Source organism: Cotesia glomerata, linkage group LG6 (genome assembly GCF_020080835.1).
Source record: "Cotesia glomerata isolate CgM1 linkage group LG6, MPM_Cglom_v2.3, whole genome shotgun sequence".
In the NCBI taxonomy this organism is placed as follows: Eukaryota; Metazoa; Arthropoda; class Insecta; order Hymenoptera; family Braconidae; genus Cotesia; species Cotesia glomerata.
In genome coordinates this window covers 11,218,370-11,243,266 of record NC_058163.1, presented here as the reverse complement: position 1 = coordinate 11,243,266, position 24,897 = coordinate 11,218,370, and the positions used below count along the sequence as shown (strand labels likewise).

General features: G+C 34.5%; 1 protein-coding gene across 1 annotated transcript in view; it reads right to left on the bottom strand.

Annotated features, from left to right (window-relative positions):
* Positions 1-3,083: 3,083 nt before the first annotated feature.
* LOC123266471 (protein snail) overlaps positions 3,084-24,897 on the bottom strand; it is a 63,588-nt gene continuing 41,774 nt past the window's right edge. The window contains exon 2 of the mRNA XM_044730710.1: positions 3,084-6,106. Coding sequence (XP_044586645.1) covers positions 4,905-6,106 — 1,202 coding nt within the window. The 3' untranslated portion in view covers positions 3,084-4,904. The remainder of the gene's footprint in view (positions 6,107-24,897) is intronic.

Here is a 24,897-nt window from a genome sequence, read left to right as displayed (position 1 = left end):
CCTCAAACATTACTTTATTTTTGTACCTCACATGCGGTAAAACAGATTGAAATAGTGGCGGTAACGACATTTGGCAACAGCGCAGTCAGAAAATCTCCCGGAGGCTCACTCGCACCGGGCGGCATGGTGCCGCCTAGTTCCGAAAATTGATTTTTTAAATTACTTCGTAAATATTTTTATGCTTTTTGATAACATCACAATTTTTAGAAAGGTTAAAAGAATGCACTTATTTTTTTTCAAAATTATCAATGAACTCAATTTCGAGAAAAAAAAAAAAATGCAAAAAAGACGGCGCCGCGCTCATTATGCGACCTACGAAGGGTTAAACATGGTACTGTTTGCATATTGGCAGGGTGCACAGTATAGAGAAGGAATAACTTAATCGACTGTAGCACTTGCTGCAGATAAAATTTTGTTAAATCATTCCCACGTTCAGGATTAACAAGTGATAATAAGTGAACAGTTATATTTGTTGTATTAAAAATAGCGCGTAATACAGTAAAGTGTTCGAAAAATAGAATTTTAGTTCTTTTTTTTATTTGAAAAAGATTGAAAAGTCGCTAGAGTATCTCCCCAAGTAACATATGCTTGAGCAAGATTTTGGTGCCAGCGTCTTGAGCAAAACCCCTAGTTGCTAGTGTCTTTTTCTACATATGGGTCTTGCTCAAGTTTATTTAAAAAGACATGGTTCAAGATTTATATATAACTAGCTCAAGACATCTTGTGCAAGAATATGAGACAAGTCTAAAGCAAGGTGCATTGAAAAACTTTCTGACGCATTTTTTTGTACCAGAAACTCACAACAAAGACTTACCCATGACTTGCTCAAGATTTGCTCAAGATCCGTAATTCTCAGAAATCCACTGATTTTATAGTAAATATAGGAGGGGTAGAATGATGCGAACGGTCATTCGAAAACATTTCATCTTGAGCAAATCTTGAGCGACTCTTGCACAACTATATTTATCATGCTTCTGGTGTCAGTCTTTCTCAAGACTTGAGCTATAATCTGGCCCAAAGTTCTTGTACAAGGCTTGTCAATTGAATTTGCTACAAGTATATGGAGCAAGACCCATAGGTAGAAAAAGACACTAACAACTATCGAAATTGAGACCAGATTTGCTCAAGCCTTGAAAAAGATTGCTATATGGGTCTAGACAGAGATCCTGTTAAAGTATGAGCTCTTAATATTAATATTTAAAGATGACGATATCGTTTAAGTCGACTTAAAATTTTTTTACTTCCCATTGAAATGGCATAGGAAAAATTTATTTTTTAAATTTGGAAATTTGTAACTCGACAAAAATTGCTTCACAGTAATGATCAAAGCGTATTTTTCAAGGGAATTGAATACTTTTCAAAAAAACATCTGCATAAAAATTTGCGTAATTCCAAAGTTTCAAAATAAACTTTTCCTATGTATTTAATGGAAAATAGAAAAATTTGTAAATCGTCACCTTGAATTGTTGATATTAAAAATTTATACTTTAACAGGGTCTTTATCTAGCGATACTTCAATATTTTTTCAATGTTTTTCAAAAAAATAAAATAAAATCGATTTCTTCTGAACATTCCAATAATACATTAATGAAAAAAATTAAAGAATAAAGAAAACTTCAGAAATTTTTCAATGATTTTTTTCAGGCTGTATTTGAGTAAAAAATGGTCGTTTTAGAATTTTAAGACAAGGATTTTGAAGTTTCAAAGTTCTAGTTTTTATATCTTTTAAAGTCTAGAGTCTACAGGCTTGGAACAATTTTTTTAGCTTAATTACTATAAGGACCAGATAGCCTGTTTATTGGATGTCAATTTTCAGTTTTTAATTTTTTTCTTTGTCTAATTCTTGCAGAGATATCCGAGTTTGAACGAAAAAAGATTTTGTTTCGTTTAACCGCTGATATCTCAGAAATCAATTGTTACACAAAAAATGTAAATATCGTTTTGAAAATTAGAATAAATCTATTGTAAGAAGTCATCACGATCATTGGGGAAAAAATTTCCATCCTTGACATAGATTAAAAAAAAACAGGAAAAAAGGCCAATTTTTGATTTTTAGGTAGATTTCGTTAGGATTCTAATTACAGAATTAGTCCTCGTGGTGAAATTTTCACCTGATTTTGCTATCATATGTCATAATTAGTCAAGTAAGTTCCAAAAATACCATCGGTTAAAAAATTTATAAGTGTAATATAACCAACCTTGTCATCAGGATATCTGCAAAAGTTTTCAACCGACTTTGATGAAACTTGGTAAATATATTATTTGGGTAATTACTTTGAACGAGTTCGAAGATCACCAAAATCGGTCAATCAGTTTAGAAATGGCGGCCATTTAAAATTTTCAAAATAGTGTAGATCACGTTTTTGTGGCTTCATTCATGAATAACTTTCGATTGAAAAAAGATAGCTAATTTTCGAAAAATTCATGTGAAAGCTCATGAAACTGCTTTTGATTTGATGTAAACATTAACTTTTTTTTTTTTGTTATTATAACTAAAATTAAATATTAAATAGTATTTTTAAACAAATTTTGCTAATCTTCGAACTAGTCCAAGATAATTATCCAAATAGTAAAGACACCAAGAAAATTTTCTTCAAAAGTTAACTTTTGCAGAACTTCTTTATTGCAATTAATTAAAAAATTTGGTTTTCAACAAATTATAATAGCGAAAATAAAGATAATGTTATATCAAATGAAATCTACCTTCCATTTCGAGTGAGGCCGAATGGCATTTTTTTTTAGAAAATCAGCGGCTACATTACAAATAGACAGAAATGTTAAGCGTGACTTCTGAAGTTCAATGTACTCATATATACCCCGTAAAACACCAATTCGATTTATAGAACCGTTTGTTTTTTGGTTTAACTAATTATATTTTTGTAAAAAATTAAACGGTTACATTTATTATCTCTTAATCCTTCACAATTATGATCAAAATAAAAAAAACTTTTAAAAATTTTTTGACATTCTTGCGGCGAACAACATTCAATTTTATAAAAGTAAAAAGCAAATTTTTTTTTTAAATGAGGTCCAAATGATCAAAAAAAACATTGGCCAATTCTTTATACCAAGTTTTTTGTTTCTTAACCACGAAATAAACGTTAACCAAAGCGTACCACATGGAGGTTGCGAAGTCAAATTTACGATTTTTTCACACTCATGTGTTTTTCTGTCTTTAAATTGATTATTGCACTTTTTTACGTCAACTATTATAAATTTTTAATTTGTTGATTTATTATTCTTTATACAGACGTTTTTATCTCCTTTACGATTCTAGAACATGATTTAACGTAGTTGTCAGATGTCGTTTTCATCATACTCCCTGCCAATAGCTTACAGCGTATGGTAACAACGATGCGAATAGCTATTTCAGAATACTAATACTTGTCTTAATTTCACACTACTTTTTTTATCTTCATCTTAACAAAAATTTTGTCCTCTTTCGTTTCCAACAATATTTTCCTCATTTAAAGTCAATTTTATTATCAATCTTCTGATCCACACTATATTTTTCATTATTGCTATTATTACTATAATTCTACTTGTTATTATTATTATTATTATTATTATTATTATTATTATTATTATTATTATTATTACCACCATTCTTACTGATATTATAATAACATAGTACTATTTTCTCCATACAAAATTATTTATAAACCAACTACACTGACTAAATTGTGGCATATGGACGTTACCAGTTTGACTAGACATCTTCGTTATTTCGCTTTTTTTATAGCAATACTTAAAAACTACTGGACGTTTGTTAATTACCGTTAATCACTTACTCTGGCACTTTCTATCTAATTTTATTTTTTAAAACTATTTCTTTTTTTTTCTTTTTTAAATATTATAGATCACCATCAGGCACAAAATTCTTAATTATTCACTCATACTTCTAGTATAAACCATAAGATTGGATATATTGTATATGTATTTTAAAGCATCGTTTTCTATTTCGTTCGTTAGATCTTATAAATTTGAATTTTAACTCAATTTCATGCCCAATCACAAAAATTATTTCGTTTAAATTCTATTATCGGTTAACAGTGTTAAATCCAAAGTATATTTAAAATTATCCATTTTTGTTCTATTAATAATATTCTCAAAATCAATCAATTATTCTGATTAAATAATGATAATATTTTACCAACATTTGAGTAAATATTTTTATTTTATGAATAATCGATGCAGTATTATATTAGCGTTTTAACAAATTATAAAATGGTAGTTTTTCCTTTTTGTTTTACTGATTCGTATACTAATAACGTAAATACTGATCTTTAAATTTTGCTAGACATTAAATTAAACATATTTTCTTGTTGTCACTATTATTAAAATTTATGGACGTAGTTACAGGAAACTATTATTCTAAACGAATAAGTATTCAACGTGATTAGTCTCTTTAATTGGAGTATCAAATAAATTGGTTTTAATTTTATGAGATTCGATTCTAACATTGAATCTATCAATTTTTGAAATGTTTCTTTATATTATCTCCACATTCCAGCCAATTTTTGTATATACATAAGAGTGCTGCATTCTGTTAAACAAAAATTTTGGAGCTAGAAATAATATTCGAATTTAGCATTTCCTAAATTGTTTGGATTTACAAACGTTCACTTTTTGCAAACTGGCACTTTACTACTTAATCTATAGTTACAATTTTCCCAAGCAGGCACCGATCAAAATTTACTTAGATTATCAGGCGTATTAATGCTTTTTTTCTAAAATACTAAACGTTCGTTAAAATTAATTGTAATCTTAGCTCAAATGCTTACACATTTGATAAAACAGTATTTTCTCAAAACTAGATTCTACGAAATATTCAGCAGCAGTCAAAGCTTTTCAGCCTCTAATTGAGATCGATGAGTGGTAACAGTTGTTTTTTCTTCATATTGTTATAATCCTCGGTTTAGTTGTGGAGATCGTTCTTCATCACAAAGAATTTGATCTGATGAGTATACATGCATTTCTTCATCTCTTAAGCAAGCCGACTCTGAGTGTTTATTTAAATATGATTTTAATGCAAACGTCTTATGACATCTGGAACACTCATAGTTTTTATCTGATGAGTGAGTTTGCATATGTGCGCGAAGATTCGATCTGTCTGCAAACGCTTTACCACAGTGAGCACATCCATATGGTTTTTCACCGGTATGACTTCGAAGATGTCCTTGAAGTAACCATGGTCTAGAAAACATTTTACCACAAATACCACAGCTATGAGTAAGCTTATGAGTGAGAACATGCATTGCTAAGGCAGGCATGCTCACATAAGCTTTGCCACAATGAATACATTTCTTCGCTGATTGAGAATCAAGACTTCGATGTGTTTGCTTATGTCGGGAGAGATTAGACGATGTAGCATATTGCTTACCACATTCTGTGCAAGTAAACTTAGGTTTATCTGATTGAATCGTTTCTTTTTCTGGTACTGTCACACTACTGGAACGCCGTTTAGATCTTCCATCTGATACGAAAAAAGCTTCATATGTATAAGCAACAGTTTTATTATTCCTCAAATTGTTGTTATTAACAATATTATTTGGATATAGTTTATCGTTATCAGAAGGTAGAGAATCTGAATTGCGATCTTGTTTATTGGAAACATTATGTGGTGGGACGGGTAATTGTACGGAAACTGGAATTGGTGTTGGTTCAGAAGGTGACGTATTCGATTGGATTGATGAATTAGAAGATGCCGGTGGCAGTGAGAAACTATGTAAAAATACTGAATTACTTGCTGTTATTGGTGATGCACTCAAATCCAAAATTGCTTGTGCAGCTGATAGCTCCTCTTCAGGAGAAGTTCGTAGAACCTCCATATTCGTTTGCAAGCTGTAAGGACGGTAGATATCCTTTTTTTTAGGTGGAAGGGAGAGCGCAGCTCCAGTACTGGTGAAACACATTGATAAACTTTTCGTACGGGATAGAAGACGGGATACATTTTGCAGTGGCGACAAAGGACTGGTAGATTGCTGTTGCTGATCATAATATTCAGATGAAGACTCTGAAGTTGGTTCAGCCAGTTCTGCTGCCGATCGTAACGTCGCATACTTAGGTGGTTCATCGTGATTTAACCAAGTTTCATGATTATAACCTGAGAACAAATTTATGATAGATTGGTATTTTTATAAAATATATTATTATTATTATTATTATTTTTTTTTTTTAACCCCGCTTTTCAGATTTCTGTCTCGATGGGGGTCCGGCCGAGACCGGAGGGGGACTCCAGGCTGATCGGTACATTAAGTTTGGCAGAATAAGTTTGGCGGTATTACATACTTTTTCAGCCTGGAGAGTAATGCGGCGATGGGCCGACTTTGGGGAAACTGCACGCATTTGCCTGTGCCCCACCGGTAGCACAGGGCTTGGGAAAACCATCGAAAAACCCAAACCTGTACAGCCCGGCGTGAGTTACGAGCACCGATGTTCACTGAAAATTAAATTTCAGCTCACACCGGGATTCGAACCCACGCCTCACCAGTCCCAAGCAAGCATGACAAGCGTTATACCGCTTAGCTATGGGACTGGCTATTATCAAATATATAATAATCTCTGTTTGGGATAAAATAATTTGTTTTTTTAAAAAAAGTGTAGAATTGAAATAATCAATTGATTTAAGTCACTTTATTGATCTATCAAGTAAATTAATCCAGAAAACCATACTTTTCAGGAGTCATATATAAGTATAAAAATATTTCAAAAATTTTTTAAATGAGAAATAATACATAAATTCGTATAGTAATAGTATTTTAATGATGGTAACGTGAGTTTACGATTTCGTCTTTTATATGTGTTGCCATAAATACTGTTCTGTCTTCTCCCCTACCTAACTTTCTAATCGGTTCTCTATCAATAGTTCAAAGGATGAGTAGGCGTGCCCTTATGGATAGTCATTTGTTTCTGCTATTAAAACAAATGAACATCAGTTTTTCTTCATATTCAAGCACATAAAGACCGGCAAAATGTCTAACGTCACTTCAATGCTTATAAACGCGTTTCCACACACTCTCCCAAGCACTTCCACACATCCACCCACGTACTCCCACGCATCTACCCACGCATCCACAAGTTTGTGACATGAATTCCCATGAAAAAATTTTCTGATCAGACTATATCAGGTCTGATATAAACCGTCCATATCAGGCCTGATATGGAAATTGGCCATATCAGACTATACAGGGTGTCCCAAAAGTCACGGACGCCATTGTAGCATCTGATGAAAAAAATAATTCTGAGACGAAAAGTCCTTAGCCATTTTTCAATTAACCGCATAGATAATTAATTATTAATTAAAAATAACGACTCTTTATTTGTTAGAGAGAGAGCGCCAGTGTCCAGTAAAATATGTGTCAAACAAAGACACAACTAACTGTATGACTAACTAGTTTCTATAGCTGACGTAGTCACACATATTTACTTACACATTCACACGTACAAGCGTCTTCGTTGGAACGCAATTGACTTGACACTAGTGCTCTCTCTCTAACGCATAAAAGGACGTTATTTTAATTAATAATTAATTATCTATGCGTCTGATTAAAAAATGGCTAAGGACTTTTCGTCTCAGAATTATTTTGTTTATCAGATGCTACAATGGCGTCCGTTACTTCTGGGACACTCTGTATATGCCTTGATATAAGTATATCAGACTATGTACCCGCCCCGGTAAAAAAAATTATATATCATTATATTACATAATTATAAATGAAAAATGGCCCTATATAATTATGTATAATTATATATAATTATTCCCATAGGAAAAAAAAAATCGGCGCGAGTGGGAATCGAACCGTGGACCGACCGCTTGAAAGACTAATTCACTACCCGTTTACCTAAGAGACTTACTTGGAGAACGAAGTTTATTATAACTACAAGTAATGCAAATCGTATATATGATCGATTCGTAGTGAACAAAATTTTTTATCTAATTTATTAATTATTAACTGTCAATATTTATGTATAATAATGGTATCTAAGGTAAAAGCCCCAATATATGATCATGTTCCATGATCATGTATGAGTGATCATATACTGGTACATGATCATATATTGGGGCTTTTACCTTATATGTAGATTTATAAAATTATCTATGTATACATGAAATCGTAAAAATGATTCTACGATATATTGTTAAGGTACTTCGTTGCTTTAGAATTTATAATTTCTTTGAAATTAAAAAAATAATCGAGGTAAAATCAGAATTGAAAGCTTAAATTTTTATGGAATTATTTGTTTAGTATATGGAACTATATACTGCTGGAGGGCCTGGCTAACAATTTTTGAACTTGACAAAACTAATAATTTTTGTGAAATTAAATTTTTTTTTAAGTTCCTATCCGGAGACACGACAGTGTCTCGCGCCGAGTACATGTCCAACATATGGCGAGAAACACTGTGTCTCTATTTTCTAATCATATGTCAACATAACCTCCTCATATATTTAGCTCTATATTTTTCTATTATTGCTAAGAGAATAACACTTTAGACCATTGTTAATAAGTTTCTTTTAACGAATTATGCATATATTACAAAAAATTATTGGGTTTTAACAATTATTTAATATATCTCAAGTTTGAAAATTTTTGCTTGCGCCTGTTTTCGATTCTACGAGAGATTTTACAAATTTAGGGCGAATATTGTTATTTCGAAGTTGGCACTACTTATTAACCTGTTATTCTACCATCAGTAGTTAGTATACTAAATATACTAAACTTAGCGCTCATAAGTAGTTGGTATTTAGTTTAGAATTTCGACATACGACAGTAGGTAGAGCCGCAAAACCATTACCACTGTATTTTAAAAATCTTAACTGTAGTGATAGTTTATATGTAAGGTAAAGGACCCAGTAGTTGAGCTAATAAAATATATATGGAAATATCAAAAGAATTGTAATATATTTTGTTTTGTTTAATATTCAAAATAATACTATCAATATATAATATGTTCATTTAAAAATGAGAAATATTTGTATTTAATTTTTTTAATTACATTTTTTATGAATGACAAAGCAAATTTTCAATTGTAAATAAAAAAAACTCAATTCAAGACGTTCAATAATTTTCAACTACACAAATTTTTAGCTATAAAACTCATTAAATTTGCAGTAATTAATAAAAACCATAATGCTGATCACTCGTTTATAAACCTATTAGAGATGAGAGTGCTGTTAAAATTATACGGCCCCAGCTTGTTCAAGTTTTGGGTACCACTTTGAAAATCTGGAGGTATAGTTAGACGTTAAAATTTAATATAAAAATCATAGCTTATGTCTTTGCAGAAAATACGTATTTTTTAGAAAAGATTATTCATTAGGTGGTACAATGTTTTTTACTTTTAAAATGATGATATACCGGTTTTTTTTTACTGATTGTTCGGTTTACGGTTTAGTATACGGTTAAGGTATACCTTTTTCATGAAAAAAAATTAGGAAAATGGTTGACCCTAAAGGCTATCCCTGCAACTTCCCACTAATTCCATACTTAGGTGCTTAAAATTGCACCAATGATGTTTTTGAGCTCTTCGAGCTTAAAAATAAAATTTATGGGTTATTTTGAGCTCTCCGAGCTCAAAGAGATTGCTTTCCTATGCTTTTGAGCTCTTCGAGCTCAAAAGTCTGATAGAGATTTGATAAGACACTATTTTTTGAATTTTTAAACCGCAATAACTTTTGAATGAATAAACCGATTTTCACGTGGTTGGCAGCATTCGACGCAGTTTTTTAAGCCTCACAAAGAATTTTAAATTTTGAATTGATCGCGCTAGGAATTTCGGAGTTATTCCGAAAAAACACTTTTTTCGGTTTTCTTTCGTTCACGATATCTCTCGTACGAATCAACCGATTTTGACCGGACTGGTGGCGATCGACGTATTTTTTTGAGGTTAAGAGCTGATTAGTTTTTGGAATTGAACCATAAAGCCGTTTAAAAGTTATTCCAAAAAAACCACATTTGAAAAAATTTTTTTTTTCAGTTTTTTGAAGATTTCTCAAAATCTATCGATCTGAATCGGTCCAAATAGTTTTCAAAATCTAAGTTTGGTCAAGCCCTTTCGAATGGCACCAACCACGATGAAATCGGTCAAGCCGTTCAAAAGTTATAAGCGGTTCACATACTTTCACACACACACACACACACACACACACACACACACACACACACACACACACACACACACACACACACACACACACACACACACTCGGGGCAGAAGAGATACTGCTACCGGGCGCGTCTCCCCGAGCGGATGGGAGAACGCTCGCTGTCCTTGGATGACACTTAATCTCTTAGTTGATGAGGTACAGCGGGTAGGAGCCAAGCAAAATAACCAAACAAAATACGCTCCCGTGGACAAAACTCCCCTTTAATGGGTTGGTCGCACTAACTGACCTAACAAGACGATCGTTCTCTGCTGTGACCCACTGGGAGTGACCGGAACCTGTATCGTAGTTTCCGACGATGCAGGCCACGGCTGATGTGAGCTTGCTCTACCGAGGTGTAAGTTGCAGCAGTGGATCAGGAGCCAGCCACTTCGGGCCTTGATCAGGAAGTACGCAGTGAGTGTTAGAGATCGGAATCTTCACCGCTCCGAGCGAGTCTAGTCCGTCCGTGTATTCCGGGACTGGCTAAGTGTCGGCTAGGCCTCAGGGAACTGGGGTAGGAGTACTATCTCCGAGGGTACAACCGTTCCTAGTTATGGCAACCCGCTCCACTCCGTACGATGCGCTGGTAAATTAAAAAGTATGAGTAATTCAAAGGAAACAAACAAAAGTGGAAACGGGCTACATGCCCAACAAGCAGCGATTGACGCAAGCGCTGAAATGAAGCGTTCGCAAGCGCTCAAACGCCTTGAAAAGCTGATCAGTGAGTTGAATGATTTCGTTCAACCAAAGGTCAACATTCACAAAGAGATTAAATCCAAGATGACTGGTGTAACTAACGCCCTTCAAAGGTTTGAGAAGCTGGACGAGGAGTGGCGCTCATCATTGCAGCGCATATCCCATGCTACACCGGAGAAAGACTGTCAGGCTATCGACGTGACTGACGAAGCAATGGACACCGGAGCTGAAGGTGACGGTGAATCAGTCGCGGAAGACAAAAGTGAAGCCAGCAACAAGTCAGGTAAGAGAAAAAATCGACCTTCTCCTGACCCAACAATCAGCCAAGCCATGAAGAAAAAGGATTTGAAGAAAAGCCCTCCACAAGGAGCGGCAGGGCGAAGCGACGAACAGGAAAAAGCGTCAGTCTGGCAAAAGTTCAGTCCAAGCAAGAGCTAAAGCGACAGAAGAAAGAGATGCTCTCAAAACAGACGTCAAAGGAGCCCCGACCTGAACCCAAGCGAAAGAAACCGCGGAAATGGATCAGACCGGATGCCCTCATCATTCGGCTGACAGAGAAAGCAAAGTACGCCGAGATCCTGCGTCGAATAAAACAGGACGTCCCTGACGACCAGGTCCGCAGTACGGTAGAGAAGATCAATAAGACCAATGCTGGAGATATGCTGATAACTCTTTCGAGGAAGAGCACCGACAAAGGCCAAACATTGAGAAAGACCATTGCAGACATTCTGAAAGAAGACGCAAAAGTAACCTGCAAAGGACCACAGGAGGTAATTGAGATCCGAGACGTCGATGATGACACAACTAAGGATCACATCCAGGGTGCCCTACAGGAGGAAGCTGGAGATGGCTGTGAGATACCACTAGAGGCAATCAAGATCCGTAAGGCCTATAGAGGTACTCAAATTGCCACAGTAATTCTACCAGCAGCAACAGCACAGAAACTACTGGATGGAAGTAGCAAAATCCGGATTGGTTGGGTTAATTGCCGAATAAGGACAACGAAGAGACCTATTCAATGCTTTAAATGCTGGCATTTCGGACATCATGGATCCCAGTGCAAAAGCAAGGTGGACCGGTCGAAGCTTTGCATCAGGTGCGGACAAGAAGGGCACAAGATTGCTGATTGTAAAAATCCCGCCAAATGTGCATTATGTGCTGAGATTGAAAGTGCAGAGAATGTTGCCCACCATGCCGGTACCCATAAGTGCCCGTTATTTCAGGATGCACTCCAGAAGTTGACGAACAAACAAGCATGAGGATACTGCAGCTCAATCTCAACCATTGTGAGGCAGCGCATGACCTGCTCATGCAATCCGTGCGAGAACTAGAGCTTGACTTGGTACTGATAGCAGAGCCATATAAACACCTGAGTACCCAACCCTGGGAATCTGACAGCACATCCAAAGCTGTCATCTGGTCATGTGGCAAGCTCCCTTTCCAAAATGCAGTCGACAACAGCAATGCCGGCTTTGTAGCAGTATCAGTAGAGGGCATCCGCTTCTATAGCTGTTACGCACCACCTAGCCTCTCTACTGTCGAATTCACCGCATTTCTGGATCGACTTACCGAGGACGCGAAGCATTACCACCCAGTGGCAATAGCTGGGGACTTCAACGCCTGGGCAGTAGACTGGGGTAGCAAGAATACAAACGCGCGAGGAAAGGAATTACTAGAAGCCTTTTCTACATTAGATGTAGTACTGCTCAACAATGGTGACACACCAACCTACACCAAAGGAGACACAAGTTCTATTGTAGATCTCACTTTCGTCAGTGGCAGCCTCACCAGAGGTAATATCAACTGGAAGGTGATGGATACCTACACAGCCAGCGACCACAACGCGATTCTCTGGGAAATATTAAACGCCCAGAGCCCGAGAAGACCTAAAAAGCAACTTAACACCATTGGTTGGAAGGTAAAAACTCTTGACCCAAGGGCATTGTTAGTAGCTCTCAATAGTGACCAGATTATCGCGGGCTGCGCAGAAGAGAAGACCAAGGACCTGATGAAAAGAGTGACCCAGGCGTGTGACGCCAGTATGTCTCGTAGACGTGGCATAAACACAAGACCTTCCGTTCACTGGTGGAACGACCACATCAGCGCCCTTCGTAAAGAGTGTCATCAGAAGAGAAGAATATCTCAGCGTGGCTACCGACGACCTAACTCTGTGGAGCTGGTCGCAGAGTACAAAAAAGCCCGTCGATCCCTGAACAAAGCCATCAAAGATAGCAAAAGAAAATGCTGGAAGGAGCTCATCAACGAGGTGGACAGAGATCTGTGGGGTAGGCCGTATAAGGTGGTCATGACCCATCTTAAAAACCAGCTAATGCCATCACCCACGTGTCCTCAACTCCTACAGAAGATCGTAAACGCGTTGTTCCCCGAACAAAGCAAGTTTAACTACCTATTAGCGCAGAATGAAATGGATGACATTCCATCTGTCACGGAGGGAGAACTGATGGAGGCTTGTAATCGTGTAGGGAACAATAAAGCGCCGGGATTGGACGGGGTCCCCAATATTGCTTTAAAAACAACTATAAAAGCAGTGCCATCATTGTTCCTGGACGTCTACGACACATGCCTCAAGGAAGGGATTTTCCCTCGGAAGTGGAAGCAGCAACGACTAGTACTACTTCCAAAAGGGAAAAGCCACCAGAAGAACCGTCATCTTATCGACCACTTTGTATGTTAGACACGGCAGGTAAGATACTTGAGCGTATAATCCACCAAAGAATAGAAGCAGTTGTCGATCCACTCCTGGCAGACAACCAGTATGGTTTTCGGAAAGGACGATCAACCCTGGACGCAATCAACTTGGTTGTTGCAACGGCCAAGGAGGCAATCGAAGGGATCAGATGGAAGGGTGGAGCGAAGAAGTACTGCCTGGTGGCCACTCTGGACATCAAAAATGCCTTCAACTCCGCCAACTGGGACTGCATTATGCAAGCCTTGGAAGAGAAAAACGTACCAGGATACCTACGTAGGATAGTGGCTAGCTACTTCACGGACAGAATCCTGAGATACGACACGAAAAATGGTCCAAAAGAGTACGGTATTACCGGAGGTGTACCCCAGGGTTCTGTTCTGGGTCCACTTCTGTGGAATGTCATGTATGATGGCCTGCTGAGACTGACTCTTCCAAGAAGTGTCAAGCTTGTTGCATATGCAGATGATGTAGCTGTCGTAATCGTTGCTAAACACCTAGATGAGATAAACCACATGTTCGGTATCACCTTTGAGAAAGTTAACCGGTGGATGGATTCAATGAATCTACAACTGGCTAAACAGAAGACTGAGGCTGTGCTTATTACCAGCAGAAAAGTGATAGAGACCATAAAACTGAAAGTCGGAGAACAAGAAATCACATCACAACCATATATCCGATATCTGGGAGTGATGCTTGATGCCCGACTCAACTTTAAGCAGCAAGTCGAACACGTGAGTGCAAAAGCATCAGCAGTGGTAGCTAGCTTAGCACGACTGATGCCAAACGTCGGAGGCCCAAAGCAGAGCAGAAGACTACTACTATCATCTGTAGTCACATCAGTGCTCACTTACGGAATATCTATCTGGGCGGACGCACTAGAAAAGCAAGAATCATGGAGAAAGGCTGGACCAGTCTACCGTCTGAGTGCCTTAAGAGTAGCAAGTGCCTTCCGCACAATATCTATGGAAGCAGTGTGTGTCATCTCCGGAACTTTGCCTCTCAGAGTCTTAGCTGAGGAAAGACGGATCCTTTACCAACGAAAGAAGTCGACCACACTAAGCGCTGAGGAGCTTGGAACAGAAGAGCGGCAGAGGAGCATAAGTAGATGGCAACTACAGTGGGATGCCACAGTGAAGGGTAGGTGGACGCATCGTCTCATACCAAGGATCAACGTTTGGCTAAACCGGAGTCACGGTGAGGTCAACTATTATCTTACACAGATGTTATCAGGACACGGCTGTTTCCGGGCGTATCTCCACCGCTTCAAGCATGATGATTCCCCGGAGTGCCCGTCCTGCTCAGGAGTCAATGAAGATGCAGAGCACGTTGTCTTTGAGTGCCCACGTTTTTACCCACAGCGAGATGAGCTGGAGAATATCCTGAAGAGGAAAATCCAACCAGAGACAATAGTAGCAGCAATGCTGTCATCAGAAGCTGCCTGGAACGCCACAAGCACTTTTGCTACAAAAGTGCTTACCGAGTTGCGATCCATTGAGAGGAAAAGAGCGAAAGACAGAATCTAGAAGGAAGAAATAACATCTTAGCCACCAGAAGGAAGAGCGGCAGCTAATTCCTCCCCCCGCGAAGAAATGCCTTACGGCGGTACCATGGGGATCAGAGGATAGAAGAGAAAGGGGTTTTAGGGTTTAGTGGGTAGGGGCGTCAGCGTCGAGTTTTAGTATGACACTGCGTCGAGTCGCCACATATCCAGGCCAAACAGCTACGCCTGGAATCCGTAAAAAGGATTCCCCCCCCTAGAGAGGAAAAAACACACACACACACACACACACACACACACACACACACACACACACACACACACACACATACATACAGACACCGTGACAACCTCACGGGGATAGTCAGGGAAGCTTCCTGTGACCTTCAAACGTCGAGATCTGATAAAAACTCGATTTTTGCAAAACGGGGTGAAAACAATAACTTCCCGATTTTTGAAAATCTTCGATTTTCTTAGCGGGAAGTTAAAAATAGCATCTATCGGCTAACTAAAATATAATTGTTCTGGTATATAATTGAAAAAACTTACAGAAATGAATTATTGTATCATTGAATAATTATAACATGCGCATATTATTTATGATAAATATACGGAGTTTTTATTTCAACAATTCTAAAAGTCTGTTCAAGTACTAGTCCTATTTTTATGAGTGTTCAAGTACTGGGTACTTTACCTTACGATACAAATTATATTATCAATAGAAGCTATTAAAAAATTCAAAAACAATACAAAGATATTACATTGGTCAGTCACGCTAGTCATTCAAAGTAAAAGTATTGTAATAATTTCGTTTGTTACTAAATTATTACAAAAATTCATGAATAAAAAATTATCTGAATTATTTAAGGGGTACATATTTGGAATTTAAAAATGTTGATAAAATATGTGATTATGTCACTTAATATATTCTTGACAAAAAAAAGAGATCCTACAAAAAACAGTTTCACTGTAAACCGTCGCGCCGAGTACACGTTCAACTATTGTTACAAACTATAATGATTTGATTTTTACAAAAAACTATTAAATCAAAAAAAAAAAAAAACCAAGTACAAAAAATTTTTTAGATTAAAAAAGCGCCAAAGACAGTAAATATTAAGGAAAAAAATTTAATGTACTTGGTGTGCATCATTCGAATACTTTGATTACCCACAGTTTTTCAAATTGATATTAGTAGTGTGAATTATAATGCACACCAAGTACATTAAATTTTTTTCCTTAATATTTACTGTCTTTGGCGCTTTTTTAATCTAAAAAATTTTTTGTACTTGGTTTTTTTTTTTTTGATTTAATAGTTTTTTGTAAAAATCAAATCATTATAGTTTGTAACAATAGTTGAACGTGTACTCGGCGCGACGGTTTACAGTGAAACTGTTTTTTGTAGGATTATTTCATCTGAAAAATACTATATATTAAAAGATTGTTAATCATTGGAGTAACAGACTCTTAGATAGAAAAAGAGAATGTTTTATGGTAATCACAAAATACCCACTGGAGTAAAAAAAATTATATAGAATTTTATATGAATTATATATAAATCTATATAATTATAAATGAATTACATATGCTTCTATATAATTAGATATGAATCATATATAGTTTTTTTTACTCGGGTATGCCTTTATATGAGTACATAAGACTACTTATGTGCTGGTAAGGGTATGAGTATATCAGACTATATGAATCCATATGAGTATAGCAGACTATATGAATCCATACCAAGTTATATCAATCCTGATCAGGGATTTTTTATTCAAGTTTATCAAAGTAAATATAACTTTATAAGGTTATATCAGGGCATATCAGGACCTATTAAAAAATAATGTAAAGTTAAATATGAGCATATCAAGCTACATCAAGTCTGATATAGACATATCCAATTGATAAGGCTTGATCAGGCCTGATATGGCCAATTTTCATGTCAGGCCATATCAGGACATATAAAAAATTAAATATGGACATATCAGATCATATCAGGCCGATATGAACATATCAAAAATTTTTATATGGCCTTATCAGCTCATATCAAGCCTTATCAGAATATTTTTTCACGGGTTATTGTCTATAGCAACGGTTTTGTTAATTCATTTCTAGGTTATGTAAATATGGCATTTATTTACGCTACTATCTTTTGTTTAAAAATTATTCATCTTTCATAGGTTATGTAAAAATGTCATTTATTGACGCTATCTTTTGTTTAAAAACAAAAAAGAATCTGTCTGTCATTTAATCGATTGTGTTTTGTTTAGTATTTATTGGTTATGATACGTTTAGTATTCGTTACTTAGTTGAATGAAGAAGAGGGCCTCCAACTTATAAAAGTTAGTATAATTAATATATTCACGTTGATTATATATTTGATTTTAATCTATATATGCATATATATATATATTAGGGTGTGCCAAAATGTAACATCGAGTTTTCATCAGATCTCGATGTTTGAAGGTCATAAGAAGCTTCCCTGACTACCCCTGTGATGTTGTCACCATGTCTGTGTGTGTGTGTGTGTGTGTGTGTGTGTGTGTGTGGGTGACAAAAAAAATTTTTTTTGAAAGTGGTTTTTTTGGAATAACTTTTAAACGGCTTTAACGATCAACTTCAAAAACTAATCCGCTCTTAAGTTTGAAAAACCACGTCGATCGCCGCTTATCCGGTCAAAATCAGTTGATTCGTTCGAGAGATATTGTGAACGAAAGAAAACCCAAAAAGTGTTTTTTTCACATAACTTCGATATTTCTTTTCGGATCGTTTTTAATGAAATTTAATAATTTCTAGAGCTCAAAAAACTGCGTCGATCGCCGCCAATAACGTGAATATCAGTTGATTACTTCGAGAGATATCCTCGACAAAATATTTGGAAACAAGTGTTTTCTTAAGATAACTCCGACATTTTTTGGAATAACTTTTAGACGGCTTCACCGATAAATTTCAAAAACTAATCAGCTATTAACATAAAAAAATTACGTCGATTGCCGTCAAGCCGGTCAAAATCGGTCAATTCGTTCAAGAGAACGAAAAAAAATCCAAAAAAGTGTTATTTCGGAATTACTCCGAATTTCCTTGTTTTATCAATTCAAACTTGAAGATTCTTGACGAGGCTTCAAAAACTGCGTTGAATGCTGCCAACCGCGTGAAAATCGGTTGATTCATTTAAAACTTAATGCGGTTTGAAAATTCAAAAAATATTGTTCTGTGAAACCTCTATCAGATTTTTGAGCTCGAAGAGCTCAAAAGCATAGAAAAGCTATCTCTTTGAGCTTGGAGAGTTCAAAATAACACATAATTTGTATTTTTGAGCTCGAAGAGCTCAAAAACATCATTAGTCCGATTTTAAGCACCTATAGGTATGAAATTAGCGGGAAGTTGCAGGTATGGCCTCCAGGGTCTACCGTTTTTCTAATTTTTTTTTTCTGCAACCGATGTTGCGCAGAGGAGATGTACGACAAGATTATTTAAAGCTGCCAGCTAGCCATCTTGCTTTTTACGATAAGTCATTTATCGTATCAGCAATACGCGTTTGGAATACATTACCACCAAATCTTACAAATCTTTATACTTTTAATGAATTTCGTAGCGTTGCATTCAACTATTTTCGTACTCTAGAATCGATTAATTAAGAAACTATGTAGTTATTTCTGATCTGGAACGGATTAAATTAATTTAATTTAATGTAACTTAAATTTATATTCTATATTGGTACTAATATTAATATTATGTATTAAATCAATGTAAAAAATTAGAAAAACGTTTCACCCTAAAGGCCATCCCTGCAACTTCCCGCTAATTCCATTCCTGGGCGCTTAAAATTGTACTTATGACATTTTTAAAATTTTTGAGCTCAAAATATAATTTATGTAATATTTTGATCTCGCTGAGTTCAAAGAAATAATATTTCTATGCATTTGAGCTCTCCCAGCTCAAAAGTCTGATAGAAGTTTCATAGAACACTATTTTTGGAATTTTCAAACCGCAATAACTTTTGGATGGATCAACCAATTTTCACGCGGTTGGCGGCATTCGACACAGTTTTATCATCCTCATAAGTTGTTTTCAGGTTTTAATTGATCGAACCAAAAATTTCGGAGTAATCCCGAAAAAACACTTTTTTCGGTTTTCTTTCGTTCACGATATCTCTCGAACGAATCAACCGATTTCGACCAGCTTGGTGGCAATCGACGTAGTTTTTCAAGCTTAAGGGCGGATTAGTTTTTGAAGTTGATCGATAGAGCCGTTTAAAAGTTATTCCAAAAAAACCACTGTCAAAAAAAATTTTTTTCTTATTTTTTTTGAGATTTTTCAAAATTTCTCAAAATCTATCGGACTGAATCGGTTCAAATTCACAGGAAATATAAGTTTGAGGGAACTCTTTAGAACGCCGTTTAGTAGATTCCGATCGGTTTAGTCGTTCAAAAGTTATAAGCGAGTCACACACACACACACACACACACACACACACACACACACACACACACACACACACACACACACACACACACACACTTTACGTATGCGTAAAGGCAGGGATTTTGACGGCTTGAAGTGACGTCTCGAGTTTGAGGCTATGGCGCATTCTTATCAAGACCGAGTTATTTATCCGGACGAACGTAGCGAGTCCGGATATAGTACGAGATCTTGATGAGAATGTATCATAGTCTCAAACGCGTGCCTTCACTTCAAGTTTGTCAGAATCCCTACCTTTGAGCATAAAGTATCGAACATAATTTTTTGTCATATCAATTGTGAAAGTTGAATTTGAAAGAACCGTGAATAATGTCTTATCATTGTTTATTTTATTTAAGGGGGTAGATGCACTCAGAAGCGTAAAAAAGGTCTATTTTAAAAAATTTATTTTTTACAGTAATTAAGTTTATTTTACAAAATAAATTATACAGAGTTTTTATACAATGCTTTAACTTAACATTTATAAAATATATATATATATATATATATATATATATATATATATATATATATATATATATATATATATATATATATATATATATATATTATTTATTAAAATATCGCCATATTGGTTGGATCCTCTCCCGCGAGTAGTGCTTCGCGGTGACCATCACAGCAGCCTTCTAGATCATCTGAATTCGAAAAACCAAGGTGAAACCTTTAGTTTAATAATAAACCCAGTCTTTAATCGAAGATTTTTTTTTTTTTGAAAATTTACAAAATGGTGGCATTCGAAACTTTGGACTCTGATTTTCGATAAAAAGTTAAAAGTTAATTGTTTAAAAAATATATTAATTGTTAACAAAAATCAATATCCTTCGATTAAAGACTAGTTCTTAATGTCAAAAAGATAATATTAAAATTTCATCAATATCCACCGAATGGTTTTCGAGTTATATTAGTCACCGAATGGAAAAACACAGTTTTGATAAAAACGCGTTTAAAGTTTTTTAAAAGTAGATCTTGTTTAATTTTGGTGTTAAGTATCTAATTGAATGGAAAAAGTTAAATTTTGCGTATTTTATCTGTTGAATCCGAATATCACATTTTTTTGCTGATAATTTGAACATTTAATTGCTTATAGCTAATTGTTTAAATAATTTCTTTGAAAAATTTCCTTTTTTCAATTGATTTTTTATTTTCGTATATTTTAAGAATTTTTAAAGCGAAAGTATTCTTTACAAAATTTGGTTAAATTCAATATTCATCGAGTTATTAAACTTTGAAAAATTTTTTATAGAAAAATTTAGTCCGACTAGCTTACACTCGTTTATCACATAAAATTTTTAGCCTAATCGAATTATTTAGATATTAATATTGAATCATCAACACCTGGACCATATAATAGAGCTTCTGCAGATTTTGAAACTTCTAAAACTTAGTTCTGACGAACTAAGAATACTTTGATCACATTCCGCTGTCTTTGGATTGAATACATTTTTTCTTTTGACAGTACGCGATTTACGAACACCATTAGACTTACGAAGTTCTCTTGAACCTTTCGCACGATCCATGATAAAATTTACAAAACAATTTTCACAAATCAAAAAACACATGTATTGACTACTCACTTCCAATGTCAAGTATAAAATGAAATTTAACCAAAAATTTTCCATCTTATACTTGAAATTATTCTATTCATACAAGATAATAGGCGTGACAAAACCGGGCGCTTGCAGCTACCGTCCGCTACCTGCTCTAGTCACAACCGAGAGGTTTAATGTTGCTTCAGTAATGACTAAATCTTAAATATCTTGAAAACCATTCATCGGATTGACTTGAAATTTTCAGAGAATATTCTTAAAACATCACACTTTAAGAAAATGAAAAAAAAAATCGATTTTTCAAAAATTCTAAGTGCATCTACCCCCTTAAAGTAATTGCCATAGTAGTTAAATTAGGTGGAGTTGATGTTTTTGTTAATAGTTCACTCATTTTTATTAATAACTTTATAATTTAAACACAAAGCCTGTCACACGAGATTAAATAGCGACGGATTAAATCTGCGTATATGTTCAAGTCGTTTACAAGATTCGACTATAGCGTATTTTAGCAGCCGTGCAGAAATATAGAGACAGATAGAGAGAGAGAGAAGTTACTTTTCGATACTAGTACGAGGTAAATTAACTAAACTATAGAGTGTCAGAAATCGTATTCTTTGCGCCCTCTGTGTGTTGCTTGAAAATCAAACTTTCACGGTTGATATGTCAAAAAAGTAATTTAGTCGCAACTGCGTAGTAGCACATAAAACCGTCAAGTGTACAACACATAAGCGAGCCACAGCGAGCGAGCGTGAGAGTGAGTCGCATGCGCCATCAAGCGACGCGTAGACTAACGCCAACTCATCCAAAATAATAATAACTTGAGTGTCGCTTTAAGCGGAAAATACAAATATATAAATAACAAGTTAAATAATAATCATAGAGTGGACTTGGAAAATCGTATACTCTTGACATATATATATATATATATATATATATATATATATATATATATATATATATATATATATATATATATATATAATTAAAGAGTTCTATATTTCAAAGCCATTATCCCCGATCCAAATTGATGTTAGACTAATTTTAAATTTTACATTAAATTTTTTATTTATTAAATTCTTTAAACTTTAATTTTTACTTATTATTTATTTTCACAACATTATTGTCGGTATGAGCACTCATACCATCCTTGGGTGAATATATCTAACAATTAAAAATCTTTATTTTAATTTAAGATTAAGCAAAAAAATTAAAATTTAAGGAATTTAATAAATAAAAAATTTAATGTAAAATTTAAAATTAGTCTAGCATCAATTTGGATCGGGGATAATGGCTTTGAAATATAGAATTCTTTAATTAGTAAAAACAACGATCTTCGGAAAAAATAGTAAATTGTGTATAAATATATATATATATTAGGGTGTTTCAAAAAAAGACGAATTTTTTTTTTTTTCTTTTGGTGTCTAAAAATTAATAGTATACCTAAAAACAAAAATTTTGGCGCCCATGTGAGCTCTTAATATGAATAGTAAGATTTGCCTGTATCCATTTCTTTATTTTCCATTTAAATAACACGGGAAAAATTTTTTTTAATTTTTTAATTTTTATTACTTTAGAACGGTTCATCGTAACAACAATCTGAAAAATGATATTTGTAGGAAATTTTACGCTCTACAAAAAACGTCTGAAAACCAAAGTTCCTCAGATTAACGGCTTCAAAGATATCCGCGGTCAAAGATAACACTAATAAAAAATTTCAAATATTTTCCAATAAAATTACAAAAAAAATATCACATGCTATATTTTTATTATTTTTTATGTTAAATTACTTCAATTCCGTTAACCTGAGACTGTAAACTTTTTACTAATTAATTCAATACTTAACTCACGAAATGCACTAATATATAAATATAAACGTTAAAAATGTCACATAAATGATTTTTTGGTCTTTCTTATAACAAATTTATTTTATATTTTATAAAATTTATAAATTTTTGTAAGAGGAAAATGTAAAGTTCCTTATTACACAAACTCACCAAACACTTCATCATTGCATATTATTCAAAATAATATGAAAATTCTGTAAATACGTTAAATCAATTAAATCTACTATAAAACTTGATCAAATGTTTTTTATTTGAAAAATATCAACAGAGCTTTATTTAGCTCTGTCGGTACAGAGTATTATACTCATTTAATTTGAGTGTTGTAGCTAATAAGCTCTGTGTTGGTAAGCCTGGTTGTTCGGTACTAACTTCATTTAGTTGCTTTGCTCTCAACGCTTTACTATATCTTCTCGTCATTGTCTTTGTTCATTGATACTGACTGTTTTTCAATCCGTTATATTATTAATTTAATTAGTTAAAATATATTAGTTATAAATTTTGTGACCATAATGGTGAAAACAGTGTACTTGATTGGTGATGTGTTAAGTGAATTAGTTGGAAAAAAATTACCCTCTCTGAAAGAGGTTATGTCGCTTTTATTTTATTATCTTGATACGAAAAATTTTTCAGTTAAAGAAAGTATATCAATCACTATCGACAAAGTTTTTGAAATTTGGTGTGCGGCACAAATCCCGACAAGAGAGAAAAGATCTGCTTTTTTGAAACTAATCTCAAATCACAATCGATGGAAGAATTTACAAAAAAACCGTAAAATGAAAAAGTCAAAGTCTCAAAAAAAAAAGGAATCCGTTTTTCAGGATGAATTAAATAAACTATTTGATGTAGCTCATGCGGATGTTTTAAATATACTAAATATACAAAGAAAAAAGATTATTTTATTTGGGACAAAAATCTTCCAGTCGACGTGGTTTTATTTCATATAATTCTCAACCAATTTTAGAAGATGTCGAAGACATGGATGTTGATATCAGCAATTATGATAATAATAACAATAATAGTGATAATAATAGTGAAGAGAACATTGATAGCAATGATAAAAACTATAATAATAATGGTAATGATAGTAATAATAATGTCGGAGAGTTTGATAACGACAATGTCAACTATTATTGTGCAGTTGAGACTGATGATGTTGCTAATCATAAAATATCAAGTCATCCATCTCAATCATCCCAGAAATCTTTGGAAAGTAATACTTCTCGTATAATCTCTGATTATGAAGATGAAATGCCAAAACAACAAGTTCCAAAAATTGATATAATGACACCAGAACTTGCTTCGGCTTTGGATAGAGCTAACGTGACTAGTAGGATGGCGACTTACATTATTGCTGCTTTATTATCTTGCTTGAACATTGATTGTGCAAGCGTAAACTTTAGTCATGTGACTATTCACCGAGCAAGGGAAAAATTCCGGAAAGAAGCGGCGTTAAATCTGAAGACTAATCTGGAAACTGACAATTATGTACTACATTTTGATGGAAAACTGTTATCAGATATTACAGGTACAGAACAAGTTGACCGGCTTCCGATTATTTTATCATCATCAGGTAAATTTCAACTGTTAGGAGTTCCTAAACTAGAATCTGGGACTGGACAAAACCAAGCTTCAGCTATTATTAAAACAGTAAAACAATGGGATATTAATACTGACAACATCAAAGCATTGTGTTCTGATACTACGGCGTCAAATACGGGTAAATAATTTATTAATAAAAAAAATATAACATGGTTGATTACCGTAATGTTTAAATGCTAAATCAAATCAGATTTTTAGTATTAACCATTAATTTCCAAGTTATGAGTTATTTTTTTCAAATTGAAAAGATTCCTCCGTACTACTCTAAAAATCGATACTTCACTAGCAATTCTCATTTTATTTTTTCAGGAATCAGAAATGGTGCGTGTGTATTAGTAGAAAAGGCTCTTAGTAGAAAACTGTTGTACTTGCCA